The sequence below is a fragment of the Rosa rugosa genome, chromosome 6 (assembly GCF_958449725.1).
Source record: "Rosa rugosa chromosome 6, drRosRugo1.1, whole genome shotgun sequence".
NCBI classification, from domain to species: Eukaryota; Viridiplantae; Streptophyta; class Magnoliopsida; order Rosales; family Rosaceae; genus Rosa; species Rosa rugosa.
The window spans coordinates 21,193,174-21,213,256 of NC_084825.1; the positions used below are offsets into that span (position 1 = coordinate 21,193,174).

A 20,083-nucleotide genomic window follows, 5' to 3' on the forward strand; every position below is an offset into this window, starting at 1 on the left:
TTTTAGTAAGCATTAACAACCATACCAAACATTTAAATATAAAAATCACCAAAAATTTAACGAAATATAATTCGCAAAACAAAACATTATCGATCCGAGGTGAAACAAGATTTTGAGGTTGTCCATGAAATTTGCAACATTAGGAAAACTACCAGAATCCATAAGATTAAAGTAAACTACTTCAACAAAATCACATAAGAAAAATACAGCCTTCATTCCTCGGTATTGATGGTTGCCCTCTCGCTAACATAGATACCATCAAGAAACTTCCTGATATCCTTGTTCTTGACATGGCATTTCTGTCAAAACAAACATGAGAACACAAGACTCAGCAAAGGCAAGCAGCATATACACGCAAGAAAGAATAAACACATTACAGAACTTGTACAGAAAACAGAAACGAGATATAGAACAAAAAAGAGAAATATATACCTGGTTGATCAGAGCACAAGACCGAGAAACAAGTTCAATATCATTGCCATCCAATATCAGCTCATCCTTCACCTTCTCAGATCGGAGGATAGAAACACCATCAAGCATATCCACCTTTCTCACCTGACAGAGCAACACCATAATTTATCAAGAACAGCACACAATAGAAAGCCTAACACTGCCAACAGTATCAAAGATAGTTCATAGCTCAGTGGAATCCAAGTTTAACCAATTATAGAACACAATTGTTTGTCATCTAAAAATACAATAATGACACAAACATAGCATTTATCATTAAGCAGAGAAGCGTCTTGGACAGTTCAAAGAGTGACATAAAGGCTCATCATTCAGAAATGCAAACTTACATAAACCCTCAAGCAACGACTTGAATCTCTTACCCCACATTTGATTTAATCAAATTAACTTCCAAATTCCAATAACAGGATGTCAAATCACCCTTTCTAACCTTGAAAAGAAGGTTAACCATCTACTGGTCCAGCACAGAACATACCACCATCCTTCTAAAACAGAACACTAGTTCAAAACAAAATGCAGAAGCCTAAAACAGAAACTACTTCAAAAAAGAAATGCAGAAGCTTCTGCTTTCCCTATACTAATCAGGCGATAAACTTTCATTTCAGAAAATAGTTTGAAAATGCTAGATAAAAATTGTCATTAATAACTTCGATATCTTCCATTTTTTCAGTCAAACAAACTCCAATATCGAACCCCTAATCACAAAAACACATTGACATCTACCACATTGCCATTATCACAGCCCGTAAACAATCACTACAAGCACATGCAACACATCACAACAGTCAAACACTCCCCAAAACACCACAAACCATTCACCAAACTCGAATCGAAAACACAATTCCAGATCAAATTAACCAGCAACCAATTCCACAAATCCAACAACACAATGACAGTAAACAAGTAAAACCTTAGGGATTAGAGAGTATATATATATACCTTCTTCTCACCGAGAAAGTTCCTGATCTCAATCGACTTGGCTCCATTAGTGATCGAAGCGTTGATGGGAAAATGAGCGTACACGAACCTCATCTTGTACCGGTACCCCTTGGTGACTCCGGTGATGAGATTCTCGACGTGCGAGAGGGCGGTCCTGATGGCGGCGCTGGTCTTGCGAGTGCCGAACCAGGCCTCGATCTTGAGCTTGCGCTGGCCGGTCTCCTCGTCCTTGATGAGCTGGAAATCAAGGTTGAGGTGCTTGAAGTTGCGGACGAGCTTGCCGCGCGGGCCTTCCACCTCGATGATCTTCGCGTGGACCTTGATCTTCACCCCGTCGGGAATGTCCATGGTCTCCGACGAAAGAATGGTCTTCATGATGCCTCGGTTTCTCTGAGGGTCTCGGCGGCTCCGACTTGTGGCAAGTGTGAGATTTGGGAGAGGCAGGAAAACCTAGCGGAGCTTTTATAGATAAAGAGATGTTAAACCCTAGAGGATCTGAGTCTCTGTGGGCCGGGCCGGGCCTGTTGTTGGTTTAAATGATTGTGTATGGAGTTTCTTTGCCGAAGAAGTTAAGAGCAATGGGTTGGGCCAATTACCCAGTGGACAAGCCCGTTATTTGTTTTGAGTTTTGAATCGATAACTGATTTTAGGGTTTAGGGGCGGACTTACCGGATAAAGTGTTGGGCTTGAAACATCTTACAATGAATCTATCAATAGATACGATGAATTTGGACTGATTCAAACAAAGAAATTATGCTGGGATTAGTGAAATAAAGAAACCATCAAAACTAATCAAGTAATAAAAATGAAAAAAAAAACATATATATATATTTTTTTTCAGTGGGTTTTTAAGTTTTGAGTTTAAGCGGTTAAAGTGATTGTAGGCGCTGATAATTAGATTTTTGTTAAAAGAAAAACATATTATGTGTCTTCGTCAAAGCAACTAACTGAGAGGGAATCAAGGAATCAACGATTACCATCAATCAGCACAATTAAAAATCAATCAGCATTCAATGTATTTAATGTAATGCATATTTCCGTTGTAATCCCCTTCCTATATAAAGGGACTATAAAATAAAATGAGTAGATCAATTGCAATTCCAATTATCATTTTACTTTAATACGTTATCAGTACGCTCAGAGCAAATAGCCAAGAAAAAAAATCATAGTTTTCAGAAGAAAAAAAAAAAACCAAACCCTAGAATTTTTTTTTTCTCTACCGCACCAATTGAAAAAAACAAAATCCGTCCAGATCAGGGACAACCAGCCCACATCACCGGCCTCCATCTCGATCCGGCAGCCTTCCCCCTCGATCCCAACCCTCCAGACCAAGTGCTGCAACCTCCAGCCACCGCGATCCTTGCAAGCAGCAGACGTTAAGCATCGGAAGGATCCTGTCGGAACTCCACAGATTGGAAAAACTCATCCCAGCGCCTACATCACCGATCCCTGCAGCACCAATTCCTGCAGCCCCAGAGCCGGCCTCGTCCATATCCTTCTTCTGGCGCGATTCCCTTTCCGGAAGGTAAGGTGCGTCCCAATCGGACTCCGGAAGCCCATTTCACGTCTACTAGTCACTTTTCGTTTTCCACCTTTGGCACGATCCAATTGTTCTTCAAATTGGACTGCCATCTGTTCTGCATCAACCTCCGAGTCCGCGGAAGAACACCAACACCAAACAGCCACTTATCAAGGCTTCCATTGGAGAAAAACTCATACACAACCATAGTCTCTTTCTTGTCCTAACACCATCCTCTAATGGAAACTAAGTTCGGGTGTCTAACCCTGCTAATCCCCTTGATTTCCTTCATCAATCTCCTCCTATCCAACCCTTGTGAGTTCAGAAACTGAGGCGAAAACCGCTTCACTGCCACTTAACATCCGTTCGGAAGCTTCCCTCGGTAACACACCCCTTTTGATCCACCTCCAAGTATCTCTAGCTCTCCGAAAGACCTAGTCGCCAATGAAATCTCCGAGATTGTGAAGCTTCTAGGCTTGTTTGGAGGTCTCGGTCTCTGCTTCTTCTCCAGCAACACTATACTAGCACTATCCGAATTTGCACTTCTACGCTTGCTGTTATAGTAAAGGCTAAGCATAACAGCTATGGCAAGTGCCAGCACAGCTATAAAGATCAAGAACGTGCCGGGAGGCTCAGCACGAGAGTTTTCAGTAACAACAATCTTGCTCTCACATGTCTCCATTGACGGCACACGAAGAAAAGCTTGACTAACAGAAGTGAAGTTCCAAGAAAGCACGCTGTGGATTTCGGTGTGATTGCCTGTGGAAACCGAAAATCCAACGAACATGTACTCATTCAGAAACGGTGAGAGGTCAAGAGATCCGGAGAAGACTGGCTTTGCAGGGTAACTTCCGTCGTCTGATCCCAAACGAATTTCCATCCAACGGCGTGAGCCGTTGTAGCTTATCCAAGCTCGGTGGACTGAACCGTCGTTGAGGAAGACGCCAACATCAGAAGCGTTGATTGCTTCAGTGGAGATAATAGTCCCCAAGTTGATACCTACATGGTTATCATTAGGGTCTCTAAACTCTGGATTCAAACGTGTGTCAAATTCGATTGCTATAACCTTGTAGTTATCTTCACAAGCATCGTTGAGCATGGCAAGCCAAGCACCAGGTCTGCCAACTGTGAACTCATCCGGGACGATGACGAAGGCATTACATTGCCGCCATTACCATAACCACCGCTTTGAGTAGTTTGGATTCGTTCAGGAGAAGATGAAGAGGCATTGTGGAATTGAAAAGAGAAGGTTGTTTCGAAAGAGGTAGGGGTTTCGGTGTGAGGGTCCAGGAGTCGGATTGAAGAAGAGTAGATGGCTCGGCCGGCTTGGTGTCTGAGATCAGTGACATGAGACTCGTCGGGGATTTGTATAGCACTGGTTTTTGAAGCAAGCTTGGCACGACCTAAGAGCTTTACATCATTCAAGATTCGGGGGTTGTAGGAGAGGTTGAAATCTGGGAACATGAGGTGCTTGGTCACATTAACAACTGGTCCGCTGTGGTGCTTCTTGTCACTAGCTGAATCAACTAGAAGCTCGTTGCGTATCACGGCCAAAGCAACAGCTAAATAGAGCAACCAGTTGAAGCAACTCATTATTGAAAGAGTTTGGATTTGATTGCAGTAGAGGTTGTGAAGCTATACAAGAAAGAAGGGTTGGGTGATGAATGAAGATAGACAGATAGTGTCCATAAGCAAGTAAATACAAAAGCACACAAGTTAAGATAATTGATTGGAACAAAGTTACAACCTGAAGAATCACTTCTTATCTACGCAAATGCATATCATCTCACTCTTATAGAATAGTCATCTTATGAATGATTAAGATTACATGGGTCCAAGCATGTGATGTGCATAGAATTTGGCACCACAAATGTTATTTTGGATCTTTATGGCGTTTGTTATAGACCACCAGCACCAGGCACCTTATTAGCAAATCGCATAAAATACACTTATTAGCGGAATCAAATTTGACGTCTCTAAACTTTCGGGCCAGAAATCACTCCTAGTCAATCATTTGGAATTGATGGGACAAAGACAAATCAATCATCTCATTGAACCACATTCGCTAAAGGAGCATTAGAGTTGTGCCGACTTTATATGAGCAAACCCAAACCAGAGTCTAGACGCAAGAGTACAAAACCAATTTATATAAGGAGCCAATGATGGATGACTATAAAATTGTTTAAGGGAAGTGCAAGATGCCAAATTCTTCAGAGAACTTATACTTTGAGATACATTCCAGAGCAATTGGCTTTCTTTGTACACAAGTGGTGTATCAAACCCATTTGACCATTTCTATTTTATCAAAATATTTGGCAGGTCATAGAAATAGCAAGGCTAGTAAACTGAGCACCGCACAGCATATTTGTCCCAATAACCATCTCCAACAGATGGGTCTTTTGCCATCTGTACAGCTAACGTATACTTTTGACCAAACAAATTATGTTCCAACCCATGAGTCTATTACACGTGTATTTGACATAAGACCATGCTCTGTCAAATTTGACAGCTTCTCCCCTCTCGGTCTTTTATTTTTTTATTGTTTCTTTCTCTCCCTCTCGTTCTCTTTCCCTTTCGCCTCTTTCTTCCTCTGGTCTCACCCAAAACCCAAAACTTCGAGCTTCCTCTCTTCAAGTTTCTTTTTTCTTCTTCAATATTAGGAACATGGATCCAAATGTTTCAGATTCATCTTCAGATGCTGCAAATGAGGAATTTTGGGATCTTGCCAATTCATCATCAGATGATGAAGAATTGATGAATCTGCATATTACTGCTCTACAAGAGATGGGAAGAAGAAGACGCCGGGGCTCAATTCCTGGTCGCATATACAAAGATAGACAACGATTGCAAGGCCACGAAACACTCTACAATGATTATTTTGCTGCAAATCCTGTTCATGAAGAAGTTGTATTTCGGAGAAGGTTTCGGATGCATCGACATCTTTTTCTTCGAATTCTAGCTGCAGTAGAAGCTCGTGACTCCTATTTTGTTCAAAAAATGGATTCAGCAGGACGTCTTGGGCTATCGTCTCTTCAAAAAGTTACCGCTGCAATGAGGATGCTTGCCTATGGAATTGGGGCAGATGCTGTGGATGACTATCTTAGAATCGGTGAAAGCACTGCAATTGAAGCTATGAGAAGGTTTGTCCAAGCTGTTATTGATGTCTTTCACGCTGAATACTTAAGAAGGCCAACTTTTGATGATATTTCCAAATTGCTATTGATTGGTGAGAGTCGTGGATTTCCTGGAATGCTTGGTAGTATTGATTGTATGCACTGGAAGTAGAAGAATTGTCCAGTTGCATGGAAATGTATGTTTTCTCGTGGAGATCATCGTGAACCTTCATTGATTCTTGAAGCTGTTGCGTCACATTTGGATATGGCATTCTTTTTTTGGATTACCAGGCTCTCACAATGATATTAATGTCTTAGAGCATTCACCCTTATTTGCTGACCTTCGTGAAGGTCGAGCCCCTCCAGTCTCTTATAAGATCAATGAGCATGAATATACAATGGGATACTATCTAGCCGACGGCATATATCCTTCATGGGCCACTTTTGTCAAAACCATTCCATGTCCACAAGGAGAGAAAGCAAAGAATTTTGCTAAAGCTCAAGAGGGATGTCAGAAAGATGTAGAACGAGCATTTGGAGTGCTCCAAGCACGTTTTGCAATTGTTCGTGGACCGGCTCGTTGTTGGGATCGTGAAATGCTTCAAAAGATCATGACAGCATGTGTGATAATGCACAACATGATTATTGAAGATGAAAGAGTTGAGCGTGCTGCATAAGATGATCTTGAAACTCTTGCAAGGCAATATGCTGAACCAGATATGGATATTGATGATGTTATGGTTTCCCGTAATCACACAATAGAGTTTGAGGATTTTATCAGCAATGATTTGCGAATTCGTGACAAGGGAACTCATACTATGCTCCAAGCAGATCTAGTTGAGCACTTGTGGCAACGTCACTTGGCTAATATCAGTAAGTAGATATTGTTTCTGGTAGTTTTGGGGCACTTTGTGTATTGTGGTTACTGTTTATGTTTACTATTGGATGTATATAAAGTCTTGATTCTCGGTTTGACATTTTCTTTTATCTTGGCACAGATAATTGAGGGTGTACAGCAATGAGAGGTGAAGGAGCTATTGCAGGTAAATCTTTTTTGATACTATGCATTGTATTGCAATTTCAACAAAAAAATCTTATTTTGATAGTTTTTCTGTTTTCTTGCTTTGTTAGTATTGGACGCTGCCGCTGGAGGTTGGTTAGATAGAAACAGGCTTGTGGTGGTCTCAAGGGAGGTAAAAACTTTAGACCATAGTTGATAGTATGAATAATGCATACATCTTGTAGTTGACATTATAAGAGAACATGTAGGAGGTTACTGTGGTTTATTTAGGTTGTCGATCAGCAGTGCCATATTTTGCATACCATTTTGCTCTTTGGCTGGGATTTGTAGTTTCATGTGGTAAAGTTTTGATCTTTTTGGTTAGTTTGAGGGGTTTTGGATCTGGGTCTTGTAGTTTTGTAGTCTGCTCTTTATTGGGTTGCTGGGAAAGTGAGGGAAAGGGAGAAAGATGAAAGCTTTCAAGTGTTTTTCTGTTCATGTTTTCGATTAGTATTTTATAGGTGTAGCATTATTATGCTGATAAATTTGAGCTGGGTTCTTAGTTTGGTACCTTGCATTGTTGCTTGCTTAATTGTCCAATTGGTATTCTTTATTGTTACCCCTTTTCTGAATCAACTACAGTGTCTTATTTACTAGAACAAAGCAAAAGAAAAAGGATATGTTAATTGAAAGCTTCATTTGTATTTCCTACAACGCATGCAATATGGTGAATGCAAGCATTTTATTAGGATTTTGTCTTAATCAGTGTCATACATTGTGCTCTCAGAGGATTCAAATTTCTTGGAGGATGAAAGCACAAAGATATTTGCACGTAAAGTGGCACACAAAGATATTTGCACGTAAAGTGCTCTCAGAGGATACAACTAATGCAAGAGCTGGACATCAAGAAAAGTAAGCCAAGATCTAAATCTTCTATAACTAATATCTCATCATCTTCAACTACAAGCACTCACATAGATATAGAAGAAGGCACGAACACTTGCTTTCCAATGTCTAGACCACCGGGTAAGAAGGCTGAGAAAAGAAAGCTGAAAGAAACCACTGATCAATTGGTGCAAATACAAAAATTACATCAAGAGAAAAAAGAAAGAGATGAAAAAAAACTGGAGATTATGAAGGAGAAAGTTGAAGTTGACAAGGAGAAACTGCGAGTTAGGAAACTTGAGGCTGAGAATAGGAAATTTGAGGCTGAGATGAAAATTATGTCTATGGATACAACAACTATGAATCCTGAGCAGAGGGCATATTATTCCAAACTTCAGATGAAAATTCTCCAAGGTGATATATGAAGTGTGAGGTTGTTGGTTTCCATTTTAGTTTGTATCAGTTTGAGCAACTTCCAGTGATCATGTATTTGACTGCTTGCAAACTCTTTCAAGTTGTCATTGTTTCCTGCTATTTGACTACACGTTTTCCAGTTTGTGTTTCTGTTTTCAATCCATTTCAGTTTGTATCATGATGTTGGTTTCATGTGATGTTACATTTGAGTGCTATCAAAATCAAGCTGATTCTGTTTGCTGCTATTTAACTGCTAGTTTTCAAGCAGTTTCCAGTTTATGTTTTCAAGCAGTTTCTGTTTCCAGTTTCCAGATTTTATATATTAAAGTAATATTCAAATTTGACATCTCCATTGGAGCTAAAAATTGTCAAAATGTTACTACATCAAATTTGCCATGTCATATGTCAAATTCAAATTTGACCAAAGCCAAATAACAAACCCATTGGAGATGCTCTTAATGTATCTCTTAATGTGCTTCTAATAAGGACGCTTCGAATAATATCTATTTACAATAGGATTGTAAATAGGTTGTACGTATTGTAGACATTCACTTGGAATAAGAGTCATTTATGTTGGGACAAATTCTATGTACTCCTTGACCCATGCATGGTACCTGAATAAATGTAACTGTTCAGTTTTCTGTTACCTGAAGTGAGCATTTTTCCAAAAAGTCAATGAAGTCGGAAATAATTTGGTCATCTAAATTGTACAACCAATAAACTTTGTTGAAAAACAGTATGATGTTAATCAAATGACAAAACAATTTGGCAAGAATGATTCTTGAGGGGAAGAAAGACTATATGGTTTTGATTGCTAAATTGCATGGAGGGTGGATGACATTCACAATATAGTTGTTGACGTCCAAAATCTAACCAACTGTACAAGGAAGCCTTATGGATCTAGCTCCAGCATTTCTATTTTTGTACATTTTGTATTTTATAAACTAGATTCTTTGAAGTATCTAAAAAAAAAAACTAGATTCTTTGCGAGTTGTAACTACTGAGTTGATGAGTTGTCTATACCAGGCACGAACACAAGGGTGTGCTAAGGTATGCTGCAGCACACCCCAAGATTTTGGGGGAAAAAATTAATATATGTATAGTTGTATACCGAAGTAGCTCCAGCTAGTTTGGGGGGAAGAAAAGTCAACATATACATAATTAATATATGTATAATTAACACTCTTGAAAGAACCTTCTTGTTCCCACTGTTGTTCATCACCCATGGTTTTGGTTCTTCTATAATTAATATATCCTTTTCTCTCTTTCTCTATCCTGTCACGCCCCGGATTTTGAATAACAAATCCAAATCCGAAACATGAATTAATACAACTCACATAAATACAACCTGAATTTTTTTCTCAAAACAACCACACCTCACATCGCTCGATATTACATAAACCAAATCTCAAATTTGTTTATTACAGCACACTCTCACCAAATTATATTGTAAGGCTCAAATGAGCATAACTCACCTCACAATTACAATTGCTGTAAAACTAAAACAAATTCTCTAACCCGCACGATCACCGTCCTGATTCTCCTGACCTGTAGGATTACCCGCTACACAATTTGAATAGTGTACCGGGATTGCAACAACACAAACCCGGTAAGCTTTTGACAGCTCGTATGAGTAAATGAAAGGATTGCACGATTTAAAGTAACCAAATCGACTCAAGCATAAATTTAACTCAAGTATTTTCTTTGCATAATAATTGAAGTGTACAACGTCACTTCAAGCATCAATCAACTCACATCTCAACATGACTACTCAAAAACAAACAACTGTTTACTCAATATATACTCACAGGCTTATGATTTATTTATATAAATCATCCCATGCAGTATATTATACTTACAGGCTTATGATTAATTAGATTAATCACCCCATTCAGTATATCATACTTACAGGCTTATGATTAATTATATTAATCACCCCATTCAGTATGTCATGTCATACCCAAGGGCATATGATAACTCGTTTATCCCCCAAGCAGTATGATGGCAGACAGACTAGAGCTCTAACTGTATCGTAAAGTGTCACCTGGGCCAAGGTTCACCTTACGAATGACTGCTTTTCTCAATTCACTCGACTCCTCATTTAATTCATCTCAACGACTCAACTATCGCACTTTACTCAATTACCCATTATCATAGACAACACAACATCTAAGATAAATCACATATTCCAAAGGGTAATGCTCAAAATATAACTCAGTAAATCACACCATCCAATATATATTCCACGTAAATATATATATACGTAGTCACCCACACAAGAGTGACCACTAATACCAACTATAGTTCACATGCAATAAAATCTAGAAATTCATTTTTATAGTTTAAATACATTTTACTTACCTATGCACCGTAGTCGATCAAGTCCATATAATTTAAAACAAATATTTATTTTCATAAAACAATTTCCACAATTTCTCAATTAAATAAAATCACCGAATTTCGGTTCGTGAATGAACCATGTGCGATTTACTCACCTCGATATTCCCGCTGCGTCTTCAATTCAACACAATACATACCGAAACCGCTCACCCAAGGAAGACCGTCAATCACCTAGTCAAACATGACCTTAACTTAGCCAACAACTCAAAAACATACTCAAACGACAATCCAACGGTCGGATCGAAATTAAATGATGATCCAACGGTCAGATCCTCACGGATCGCCTTTAGGATCACCCTCCAAAAATCATCACGAAGATCCAACGGTCAGATCTTCCTGAATCGTCCTTACTAACATCTTCACAAATTTATACGAAAATCCGACGGACAGATTCTCACGAATCGCCTCCCTAATCACTGTTTTGCATTTATACGAAGATCCAACGGTCGGATCTTCACCCATGACCACACAAAGTCACTGGGACAGTCATAAGATCATCATATCAAAACTACAAGTCCATCTGACGGTCCTAACTTCACATATCACAAATCTAACGATCGAAATCGATCGAAACTTAAAAATTCATAACTTAATCATACGATATCCAAAAATTGCGTATAATATATCAAAATGATCGTATTGAAATATAGAATCTGAAAATGTACAGAAACCATATTTTTGATCCCCGGAGGTGGCCGGAAATGGCCGCCGGAGTTAGTGGCAGAGCCGCCGCCGACCACCACCAATGGTGTCGGGCCGGGCTGCTCTTCTTCCTCTCATCATGCTTAACAACTTTCATAACTACCATGTAAGCTGAAAATGACCGGAAGTGGTTGAAATTACCTAAAAAAGTCGAGGTGGCCGGAAAATTTCCAGAATCCGGCGAAATTTGCAGAATCCGGCAAGGCTTGATTTCGACGTCAAAACTTCAATTTCATGCTTCGATTCCTTCTAGATAGTTGTTAAGCAACTCAAGACGAACTCATTGGTTCAAGAATCACAGAAAAATATGGTCTGTAGCTCGAGATATACCGATCGAAAGCTTCGATGGTCGGAAAATTTGCAGAATCCGGCGAGCTCCGACGAACGTGAATCCGATCACTCCAGGTGCGATCCTTCTAGAATGATGATCAGAAGGTTGAGGCGAGTTCATCAAGCCAAGAATCACAAAGAAAGGTGGCCGGAAACTCAAGATATCGGCGTTGACTCAAAATCGAACTCAAATCGGACCAAGCTTGCCGCCGCCGCTACAGGCCGCGCCGTCGTGCAAGGCTTCCACAGACGTGTGTGCAAGGACCATACGAAGCCAATGGAAGAAGTTTGGTGAGGATCGGTGGCCGGTGGAGGAAGATATGGCCGGTGGAAGTTTGGAGGCGATTTCCGTCTTCGGGAGGAAATCTGCAGCCGGTTTCCATTTTTGGAAATTCTGAAAATATTTTCGGAAATTTCTGAAAATGGAAGCTTTATACTAAATTGGAAACTTTTTCAAAAAATCATAACTAATTCATACGAACTCCGATTTTTGCGTTCCGCATATGCACGCGATCGTATCGACGAGCTCTACAACTTTCATGAAGGAAATTTTCCCAAATTCCGTAAGCATAAAAAGTCAACTTTTCACGAGCCCCTAAATAACGTTCGTTTTCGAAAATTAATCGTTCGAACTAATTCCACAACTTCTCCAAGCCTCGTACTCGCTCCCACTATCGTGAAATCATTTCTAAAAATCCACGGAATTTAATTTAGATTTTTCGGGGTCTATACCAGGCACGAACACAAGGGTGTGCTAAGGTATGCTGCAGCACACCCCAAGATTTTGGGGGAAAAAATTAATATATGTATAGTTGTATACCGAAGTAGCTCCAGCTAGTTTGGGGGGAAGAAAAGTCAACATATACATAATTAATATATGTATAATTAACACTCTTGAAAGAACCTTCTTGTTCCCACTGTTGTTCATCACCCATGGTTTTGGTTCTTCTATAATTAATATATCCTTTTCTCTCTTTCTCTATCCTCTCTGTCCTCTCGTCCTCCCGACCTTTTCTCCCTTTCTCTGTTCTGCGTTTCTCAAGCTCAGAGCCTCAGACTCTCACCTCTCTCTACCAGTTGGAGCATTTTGAGTATCAATTCTCTGAACTTTCAGAATTTCAAGATTTATGCACCCTTTCTGAGTTATGTCAAGAATTTGTTAACACAAGGACATCATTCTTGTTGATTGAGAGACTAGTCCGTCTAGTGATGACTCTTCCTGTTTCTACGGCTACAACAGAGAGAGCATTTTTAGCCATGAAGCTCATTAAGAACCGACTTTGAAGCAAGATGAGTGATGATTTTCTTGCAGATTTAATGACAGTGCATATTGAGAGAGAAATTGTTGATACTATTGATTCAAATTCAGTTATAGATGAGTTTTATGCTTCAGGTAACCGAAGAGCACAACTTAAGTAGTTGAATTTATATTGACATTGAATATTTAACTTTGAATTGCTTCAATTTTCTATTGTTAGATTTGGGTGACAAAATGCATATTGTGGATCATATTTTGACAAATGTTATGCAATTGAGATATTCCATCAAAACAAAGTAAACTCTGCCAAATTTTTTAGAATAATTTTTCTTGCCAGCATAAGGTAAATTTAGCACACCTCAAATTTAATTCCAGGTTCCGTGCCTGGTCTATACTGTCATATTCCAATTGAGCATCTACATAATTGGTTCCAAGAATCAACACAACTAACCTATACCTTTGCTTGCAATTAAAATCAAATGAAGCCCCAAAAGATAAGAGCTTCTGTGATGGCGCCCTTACTGCTCCAAATCCAAAATATTCCTTCCCTTCCTCTCTATACTTCACTGGTCGCCCTAGTAATCCTGGTTCTTTGTTGGATGAGATTCAAAGCCACTCATATCCCGACACTACTTAAGTTGCCCCCGGGTCCAAGGAAGCTACCAGTTCTAGGAAACTTGCTTCAGTTAGTAGGGGCAGTACCACACCACTGTCTAAGAGACTTGGCCAGCAAGTATGGACCTATCATTCACCTCAGAGTGGGACAAGTATCGGTTGTAGTCATTTCATCACCTGAATTAACCAAAGAGCTGTTGCAGACCCAAGAGGCTATTTTCTCGCAGCGGCATACTAGTGATCTTGCTGTGACAGCTTCCTCCAATGTTCTTTCAGGGGTCTTTTTCAGTCCCTACAATCATTTCTGGAGACAAATGCGCAGGATTAGTGTTTTGGAGCTCCTAAGTAGAAAGAGAGTGTTGTCCTATCGATCAATAAGAGAAGAAGAGGCATGGAATCTTGTTCAATCAATTAAGGATCATTATCAAACCAAGCTTGGTCATCTTAATCTTAGTGAGGTGATTTTCTCCATGCAAAACAATGTGACTGCCCGTGCAGCCTTAGGGAAGAAGTGCAAACATGGAAAGGAGTTTACAGCATTGATCAACGAGTCACTGCTCCTCGCCGGAGGCTTTGCCCTGGCTGATTTGTTCCCTTCCCTGAAATTCCTCCCTTATCTCACAGGTATCAGATCTGCCCTTGAGAAAATAAACAAAAAGGTCGACCAGATTCTTAATGATGTCATTAGTGAACATAAAGATAAAACAATTAGCAGAGCTCATGATGCTGCCGATGAACAAGAAGATGCTCTTGTTGATGTCCTTCTTAAACTCCAAGACGCTGGTGGGCTTCAATTTGATCTCACAACAACCCACATCAAAGCTGTAACCCTGGTTAGTATTTTTATATAATTCTCATTTCTATTATATGCTAACTATTTACCGAATGTAAAGTAGGTTGTGTACCTTTCTCGGTGCAAGACTTGCTGGCTTCACATCCTCATTTTATACCAAATCACAACTTCTAAAACAAATATGGCTCTAGTTCATGTTAGACAATTACTAACCCAAAAAGCTTAGACAGTGTGAATAGGCCAACAATGTCTATCAATTAAGCTAAAAATGTCTATTGTTTTCTGATCAGGAAATGTATGCCGGTGGAAGCGAAACTTCAGCAACTACCACAGAATGGGCAATGTCCGAACTCATGAGAAATCCAAAAGTAATGCAGAAAGCACAAGCAGAAGTGCGACAAGTTCTTGCCAGGAAGAGGAAAATCTACGAGGCCGACATAGTTTTAATCAATGTATGGGCAATGGGGAGAGATCCAACACATTTGGGTGCAGAAGCTGACAGCTTTCAGCCTGAGAGGTTCCAAGGTAGTGGTTCCATTGATTATAGAGGGTCCAATTTGGAATTTATTCCATTTGGAGCTGGGAAAAGAATATGTCCAGGCATAACATTTGGAACTGCAGCAGTGGAACTTGCACTTGCTCAACTGCTATATCACTTTGACTGGAGACTCCCCAGTGGGACTGGGACCAAACTTGAACAACTTGACATGACAGAATCAGTGGGATGGAATACTAAGAGGAGGGATGATTTGTATGTTGTGGCCATTCCTTTTCTACCCTAATCCAAGTTTCTTTGCAAATGTTGGTTTGTCTCTGGCATTATTGATCCTTTAATTGTAGTTAATTAGTTACCTTATCTGTTTCCAGCCAGACTGTTGCATGTTCGCGTTGTCTTTTGCTTTGGAGCTTTCACTTTGTTTGGTCGAATAAAACTAAATATGCCATATCATTGTTCTGAACTAGAAACGACAAAGTTAGGGACTCCAAATAATTAAAGAAAAAATAAAGGAGAGAACAGAAGATTATATTGCAACCCAAAACACCAAAGCGTACCACAATGGTGTTAGGAAAGACAATACTCGCAAATGAGGCATCCCTAGACAACTATATAAAAATGGAGGGAGTAACAGACTATGAGCACCTCAGTAATGCGCGCTAATCCAGCAATGCAGTGGAGGGGCCCCAACCTTCAAACAACTCACATCCGGAAGAGGAAATGCCAATTAAAACAGGCACATCTTAAGTTATACTCTGCAGCGAGCACTAAAGCCCCGTTTGGTTGACCGGAATGTTACGGTGATAAAAAAAAATTGTACTAATTTTCCTTTCAAGGATGGAATGGAATTGATTTAGCATTTTCATTTGTGGTGTTTGGAATGATTCAAGACTTGAGATTAGAAAATGGTTTGAGAGAATTAATTTGTTAATGATTTTCCAATAATGCCCAATCGAATTAAATATGGAAGATTAAAAATGAATGAGTGGAGATATGAATTATTAATTGACCAGATTTTATGAGGGGCTAAACAAGTAAATTTTCAATTCCATTAAGTGAAGGAATTGAAATACCACATCCTAGATGGTATTTCTATTCCGCCTCTTTTATGGAATTGAACTCCGGTCAACTTATTTATTTTACTTTCCTTTCCAGACTTATGACTTAACCAAACACGACAATTTAATGGAATGGGAAACTATTTCACATTCCAGATTTGATTTCCTGGCTAACAAATGGGGCCTAAGAAAATCTTATTGGAAATGACATTAATTTAGAATTATGTTGAGAGTTATGGTGAAAATAATGGTGAGAATTATGATGAGGATAATGGTGAGAGTTAGTGGCTTTATAGGTTATGGGAGTTAGGAAGGTTTAAAGTTATTGTAACGGTCTAATACTTATATGCGTTGTAATTGTCATACTTATGGCATTGTCTAGTGTAGACCTATATAAATAGGCTAGTCTCTAGTTGAGTAAGGTTGAGAAGAATATTTTGTAGAACTATCGTAAGAGTGAATTCCTTTATCAGGTATTTTGAGAGTCTCCTCCATATCTCTCTCTAGGAGCTCTGTACATGTCTTTTGGACTATACATTTCCCATATTAATTGTGTGTCGTTCATGCATCATATCTCCCTACCCAAATTTTTTTTTTCTTATTTTACGGTTTCGCTGATATCCAATAAAATGATATCAGAGCTCTAGCCTCGATCTTTTGGGTACGGTCAAAAATTGTTCGTGTATGATTATTATGGCGTCAAGTGTGCTGGCTTAGGTGCTGATCATGAGCGATGAGAAAGATGTGATGGTGTCTTGGTGAGATAGTTGGAGTAAAATATTTGGTAGCTCCAAAACTATTAAAAGAATTGAGAATCAAAATTCTCAATGAAGATCAACGTACCTTGAAACTCAGAGGTTGCAAAGAGGTTGAAGAGTTAGAGTGACCGGCTATATGAAGACTTGCTCATGTTGTTGCAAGGTGGTGGAGAAAAAAAAATTGCGGTGCATTAATTATTGCTGATGGGCAAAAGGTGAAAGAAAAATGAGAGGGGGGGGGGGGAGGAAATTAATAAGGAAAAAAAATAGGGAGAGAGATATAAGCACAAGAAGGAAGAAAAAAAGAAAGGGAGAGAGAAGATTGCGAAGAAGAAAAGAAAGGGAGTCCGAATGAGGGAGAAAAAAAGAAAGAAAGGAATGAATAGAAGACAAAAAAGGGAGAGAGAAATTAGCAAAGAAAGAAAAATAGAAGGGAGTGAAAAATATGGAGAAGAAAGAAGAAAATGAGGGAGAAAAAAAATAGATAGAGAAGAAGAAAGAGAACATAATGTGGTCCTCGGTGAAAGGGTAAAAGCCTCTGAAAGAAGGTAAATGGTTAAAATCCCTGAAAGAAGATGAAAGGGTTAAAGTCTCTAAAGGAATGTAGGGTTAGCAACCCTAATAAACGTTGAAGGGTTTAATATCCCTAAAAGAAAGAATGAAGGGTATAAATCCCGAATGAAGCACGGTACAAATGGTGCCACGAAAAAAGAGGCACAAAGGTGTCAAGAGAAAAATGATCCCTGGAAGTGGCAGAAGATGGCACAATGGTGTCAAGTTGACAAGGCTCCCTAAATTGCACAATGGCGCACCAAAGATTGGGTGAAAGTTCCAAATAAAAGTACTCTCTAGTGGCCAAAGTCGATGAAGATGAAGACATGCAAGTTAGAGTTCATGGAAGCTCCAAGAGGCATGAAGGCCTTAAACTATTGGTGAGGTATGAAATGATCTCACATCAAAATGAGAGAAAAAAGTTCTCTAAGTAGTGAGGGAGGAAAAGCTCTCAAGACCTAAAATGACTAGAAAAGTGTCATTAAAGCCAAGCAAATTAAGGTGCTGGTATTGTGTGAAGAAGATGTCAATAATATTATTGTTGTGTGAAGACAAGTACAAGAATGACAACGATGCATGTCAAAGAGACAATGAAGCAAGTTGAAGAAAGAAGGGATTGATTCATTGACGGTGACCATGAAGATGTGAAGGAAAAACTTGAAGTTAGAGCAATTCTAAATTAAGGGAGGGAAATAACATTAATTTAAAAATAAAGTACATAATTATATGTGGAAAATGGAAATGCTATGTCAAGAGGTTGTCAAACTAAACCTCACATTTAGACAAGAATAATTTCAGTAATTAATGATCTAACCATCTAGGTTATAATATAATGTATCTTGCTCCCGTTTTCTCTAAGCATCCAGGCCAAAACCCTAGGTTTCATGCATAAGTACGGCGGCGACTCCAAGGATCCTCTGGCTGTGAAAAGGACGTTCTAGCGTCGAGCCTTCAGAGACAGTGACTTGCGAAGTGGTGGTGTAGGTGGTAGGTATCGAACTCGGTTTTGGGTTTTAGGCACACTCGGGTTTTCGGTGAGAAATCGCAGAAGACCCTTGCTGAGGAGAGGTAGTTCTGATCATCTTGTAGCCGCAGTGTTGGATCGGAGGCTCTGCGTCAGTGTTCTGAAGGAGGCGAGCGAATCTTACTTGACTCGAAGAAGATCGTGTTGTTGTAGCGGCGGAATACCAACACGTTGGTACACGGTATGGATGCCATGGCTGTTTGGGTAGGGAGGCCACCAGACTGACTCTACAGCCGCGGCGGCTCTAGCAAACTCGTTAGGGTTTCGGCTATTGCTGGTCTGGGTGCTGGGGCGAGGATACGGGGTAGTGGGTACGTTGGGCATTGTGTTTTAGCCCACTTTCCCTCATCCCTCCGGCTTGGGCTGGTTTGGACTAGACCTCTTGATGTGTTTGGTCTAGGCTGACCTAGCTAGTACCTAGCATTTGGATTCTAGTCTTTTGCTATTTAAGTTTAGTTTCTCTAGTACTTTTACACCAATTGAGGTCTCTAGGCGATTAAAGTTACTTTAGCAAGGATTTAGGTAGTGTGAATTTGCGTTCATATGGCTAGGTTTTAAAAATTGTGCTAATTTTGTTTATAATGAGAGTTACTTGTCATTCGCTTGGCAGCTTGTACCATCTAGAACTTATGGTGTGAGACAACTTATGATGTACGTCTGGCCATGGATAAGTAATGAAATTATCTATTCTTCAAAAAAAAACATCTAGGTTATCAGTGGCGGATCTAGGATTCAAATTTGGGGTGGGCTACATATTCAAGTGTCTTCTTTTGGGCGAACACAAATGTAAGAAATATCACTTTGTATTATCGTTGGGAGGCGAGAGTATTTGGAAGAGAACAAAAAAAATTTTCGGTACAACTATGCACAAATGTAAGAAATATCATTCTGTATTATCGTTGGGAGGCGAGAGTATTTGGAAGAGAACAAGCAGTGGTTTACTGGCTATCATAACGAGAGTGAGAAATCTCAGTGAAGAAGAAAACGAAGACTTAATCGCTGATTAGTGATGAAAATGACGGAGAGGAGACTGAAAACCTATTCCTAATTATTTTCTGGTGGGCTTTAACATCAAGGCGACAACATTTTGTTGACACTATATATAGAAATTTTTTTTCTCCAAAATGTTCGGGCGGGCCTGAGCCCACCCCATGATGTATGTAGATCCGCCAGTGTAGGTTATTATATATTGTAACAATTAAATTAATTAGCATGTTGGTTATTCTCTAATTTGAATTAACTACTTACAGTGAGCAAGATTTCTCGAATCCTTTTTCTCGCATCTATTGAAAATGGGGAGGCCTTGTATTTGTTGATTAGTTTTCCTTTGATCTCATCTATTGTCAGTCATATGGGTATTTGATGACGGTTATGATGATCCTTGCAAGAAAATAACAAAAGTAAATCAATGCAAGGAACGAACAATTAACAAAATGCCTGCTTACCTAAGAGATAGTTTTTAAGGGACAAGTGAATCTGACTGTTGAAAATAAATGCACAGTTTTAAGGTGTTATTATTTATGCTTTTATATTTAATATATATAGTTGAGATGCATCTGTCCCTCACAATCTCTTAAAATTGTCCCTTAGGTGAGCAAACATGTATATCCTGCAATTCACAAAGCATGCAAAAACAAACTTATCAGTATACTTAGTAATTTTTTGTATTATACGCGAATAAAATATGTACTCACATTTTTTTTTAAAATACTTCCGTACTTCATACTTTTGAAAGGGATTCGTTAAATTTATCGTATTT

The 20,083-nt window shown here is 39.3% G+C and overlaps 2 protein-coding genes, 1 long non-coding RNA gene and 2 pseudogenes across 3 annotated transcripts; 2 read left to right on the plus strand and 3 right to left on the minus strand.

Moving 5' to 3' along the window:
* Nucleotides 1-37: 37 nt before the first annotated feature.
* Nucleotides 38-1,851, minus strand: LOC133713604 (large ribosomal subunit protein uL6z/uL6y). Its single transcript, XM_062139639.1, has 3 exons — nt 1,408-1,851; nt 433-555; nt 38-299 (listed from the first exon to the last, which is right to left on the minus strand). Exons 1-3 carry the CDS (start codon nt 1,780-1,782, stop codon nt 213-215), a joined length of 585 nt encoding a protein of 194 aa, XP_061995623.1. The 5' UTR covers nt 1,783-1,851; the 3' UTR covers nt 38-212.
* Nucleotides 1,852-2,981: 1,130 nt separating this feature from the next.
* LOC133716372 (L-type lectin-domain containing receptor kinase VIII.1-like) lies at nt 2,982-4,722 on the minus strand (annotated as a pseudogene).
* Nucleotides 4,723-5,477: 755 nt separating this feature from the next.
* LOC133718271 (uncharacterized) lies at nt 5,478-7,245 on the plus strand (annotated as a pseudogene).
* A 2,383-nt stretch (nt 7,246-9,628) lies between these two features.
* LOC133713685 (uncharacterized) lies at nt 9,629-10,913 on the minus strand. Its single transcript, XR_009848194.1, has 2 exons — nt 10,834-10,913; nt 9,629-9,901 (listed from the first exon to the last, which is right to left on the minus strand). It is a non-coding gene; the product is annotated as an uncharacterized LOC133713685 (long non-coding RNA).
* A 2,624-nt stretch (nt 10,914-13,537) lies between these two features.
* LOC133716373 (desmethyl-deoxy-podophyllotoxin synthase-like) lies at nt 13,538-15,218 on the plus strand. Its single transcript, XM_062143082.1, has 2 exons — nt 13,538-14,476; nt 14,727-15,218. Exons 1-2 carry the CDS (start codon nt 13,538-13,540, stop codon nt 15,216-15,218), a joined length of 1,431 nt encoding a protein of 476 aa, XP_061999066.1.
* The last annotated feature ends 4,865 nt before the right edge of the window (nt 15,219-20,083 follow it).

Bases quoted from the DNA above. Each gene is read 5' to 3' on its own strand.
- LOC133713604 (XM_062139639.1), bottom strand. From the start codon at position 1,782: ATGAAGACCATTCTTTCGTCGGAGACCATGGACATTCCCGACGGGGTG. The intron at 556-1,407 runs GTATATATATAT...TTGCTCTGTCAG, and splicing joins ACTTTCTCGGTGAGAAGAAG to GTGAGAAAGGTGGATATGCT. The intron at 300-432 runs GTATATATTTCT...TTGTTTTGACAG, and splicing joins CTTGTGCTCTGATCAACCAG to AAATGCCATGTCAAGAACAA.
- LOC133716373 (XM_062143082.1), top strand. From the start codon at position 13,538: ATGGCGCCCTTACTGCTCCAAATCCAAAATATTCCTTCCCTTCCTCTC. The intron at 14,477-14,726 runs GTTAGTATTTTT...TTTTCTGATCAG, and splicing joins ACATCAAAGCTGTAACCCTG to GAAATGTATGCCGGTGGAAG.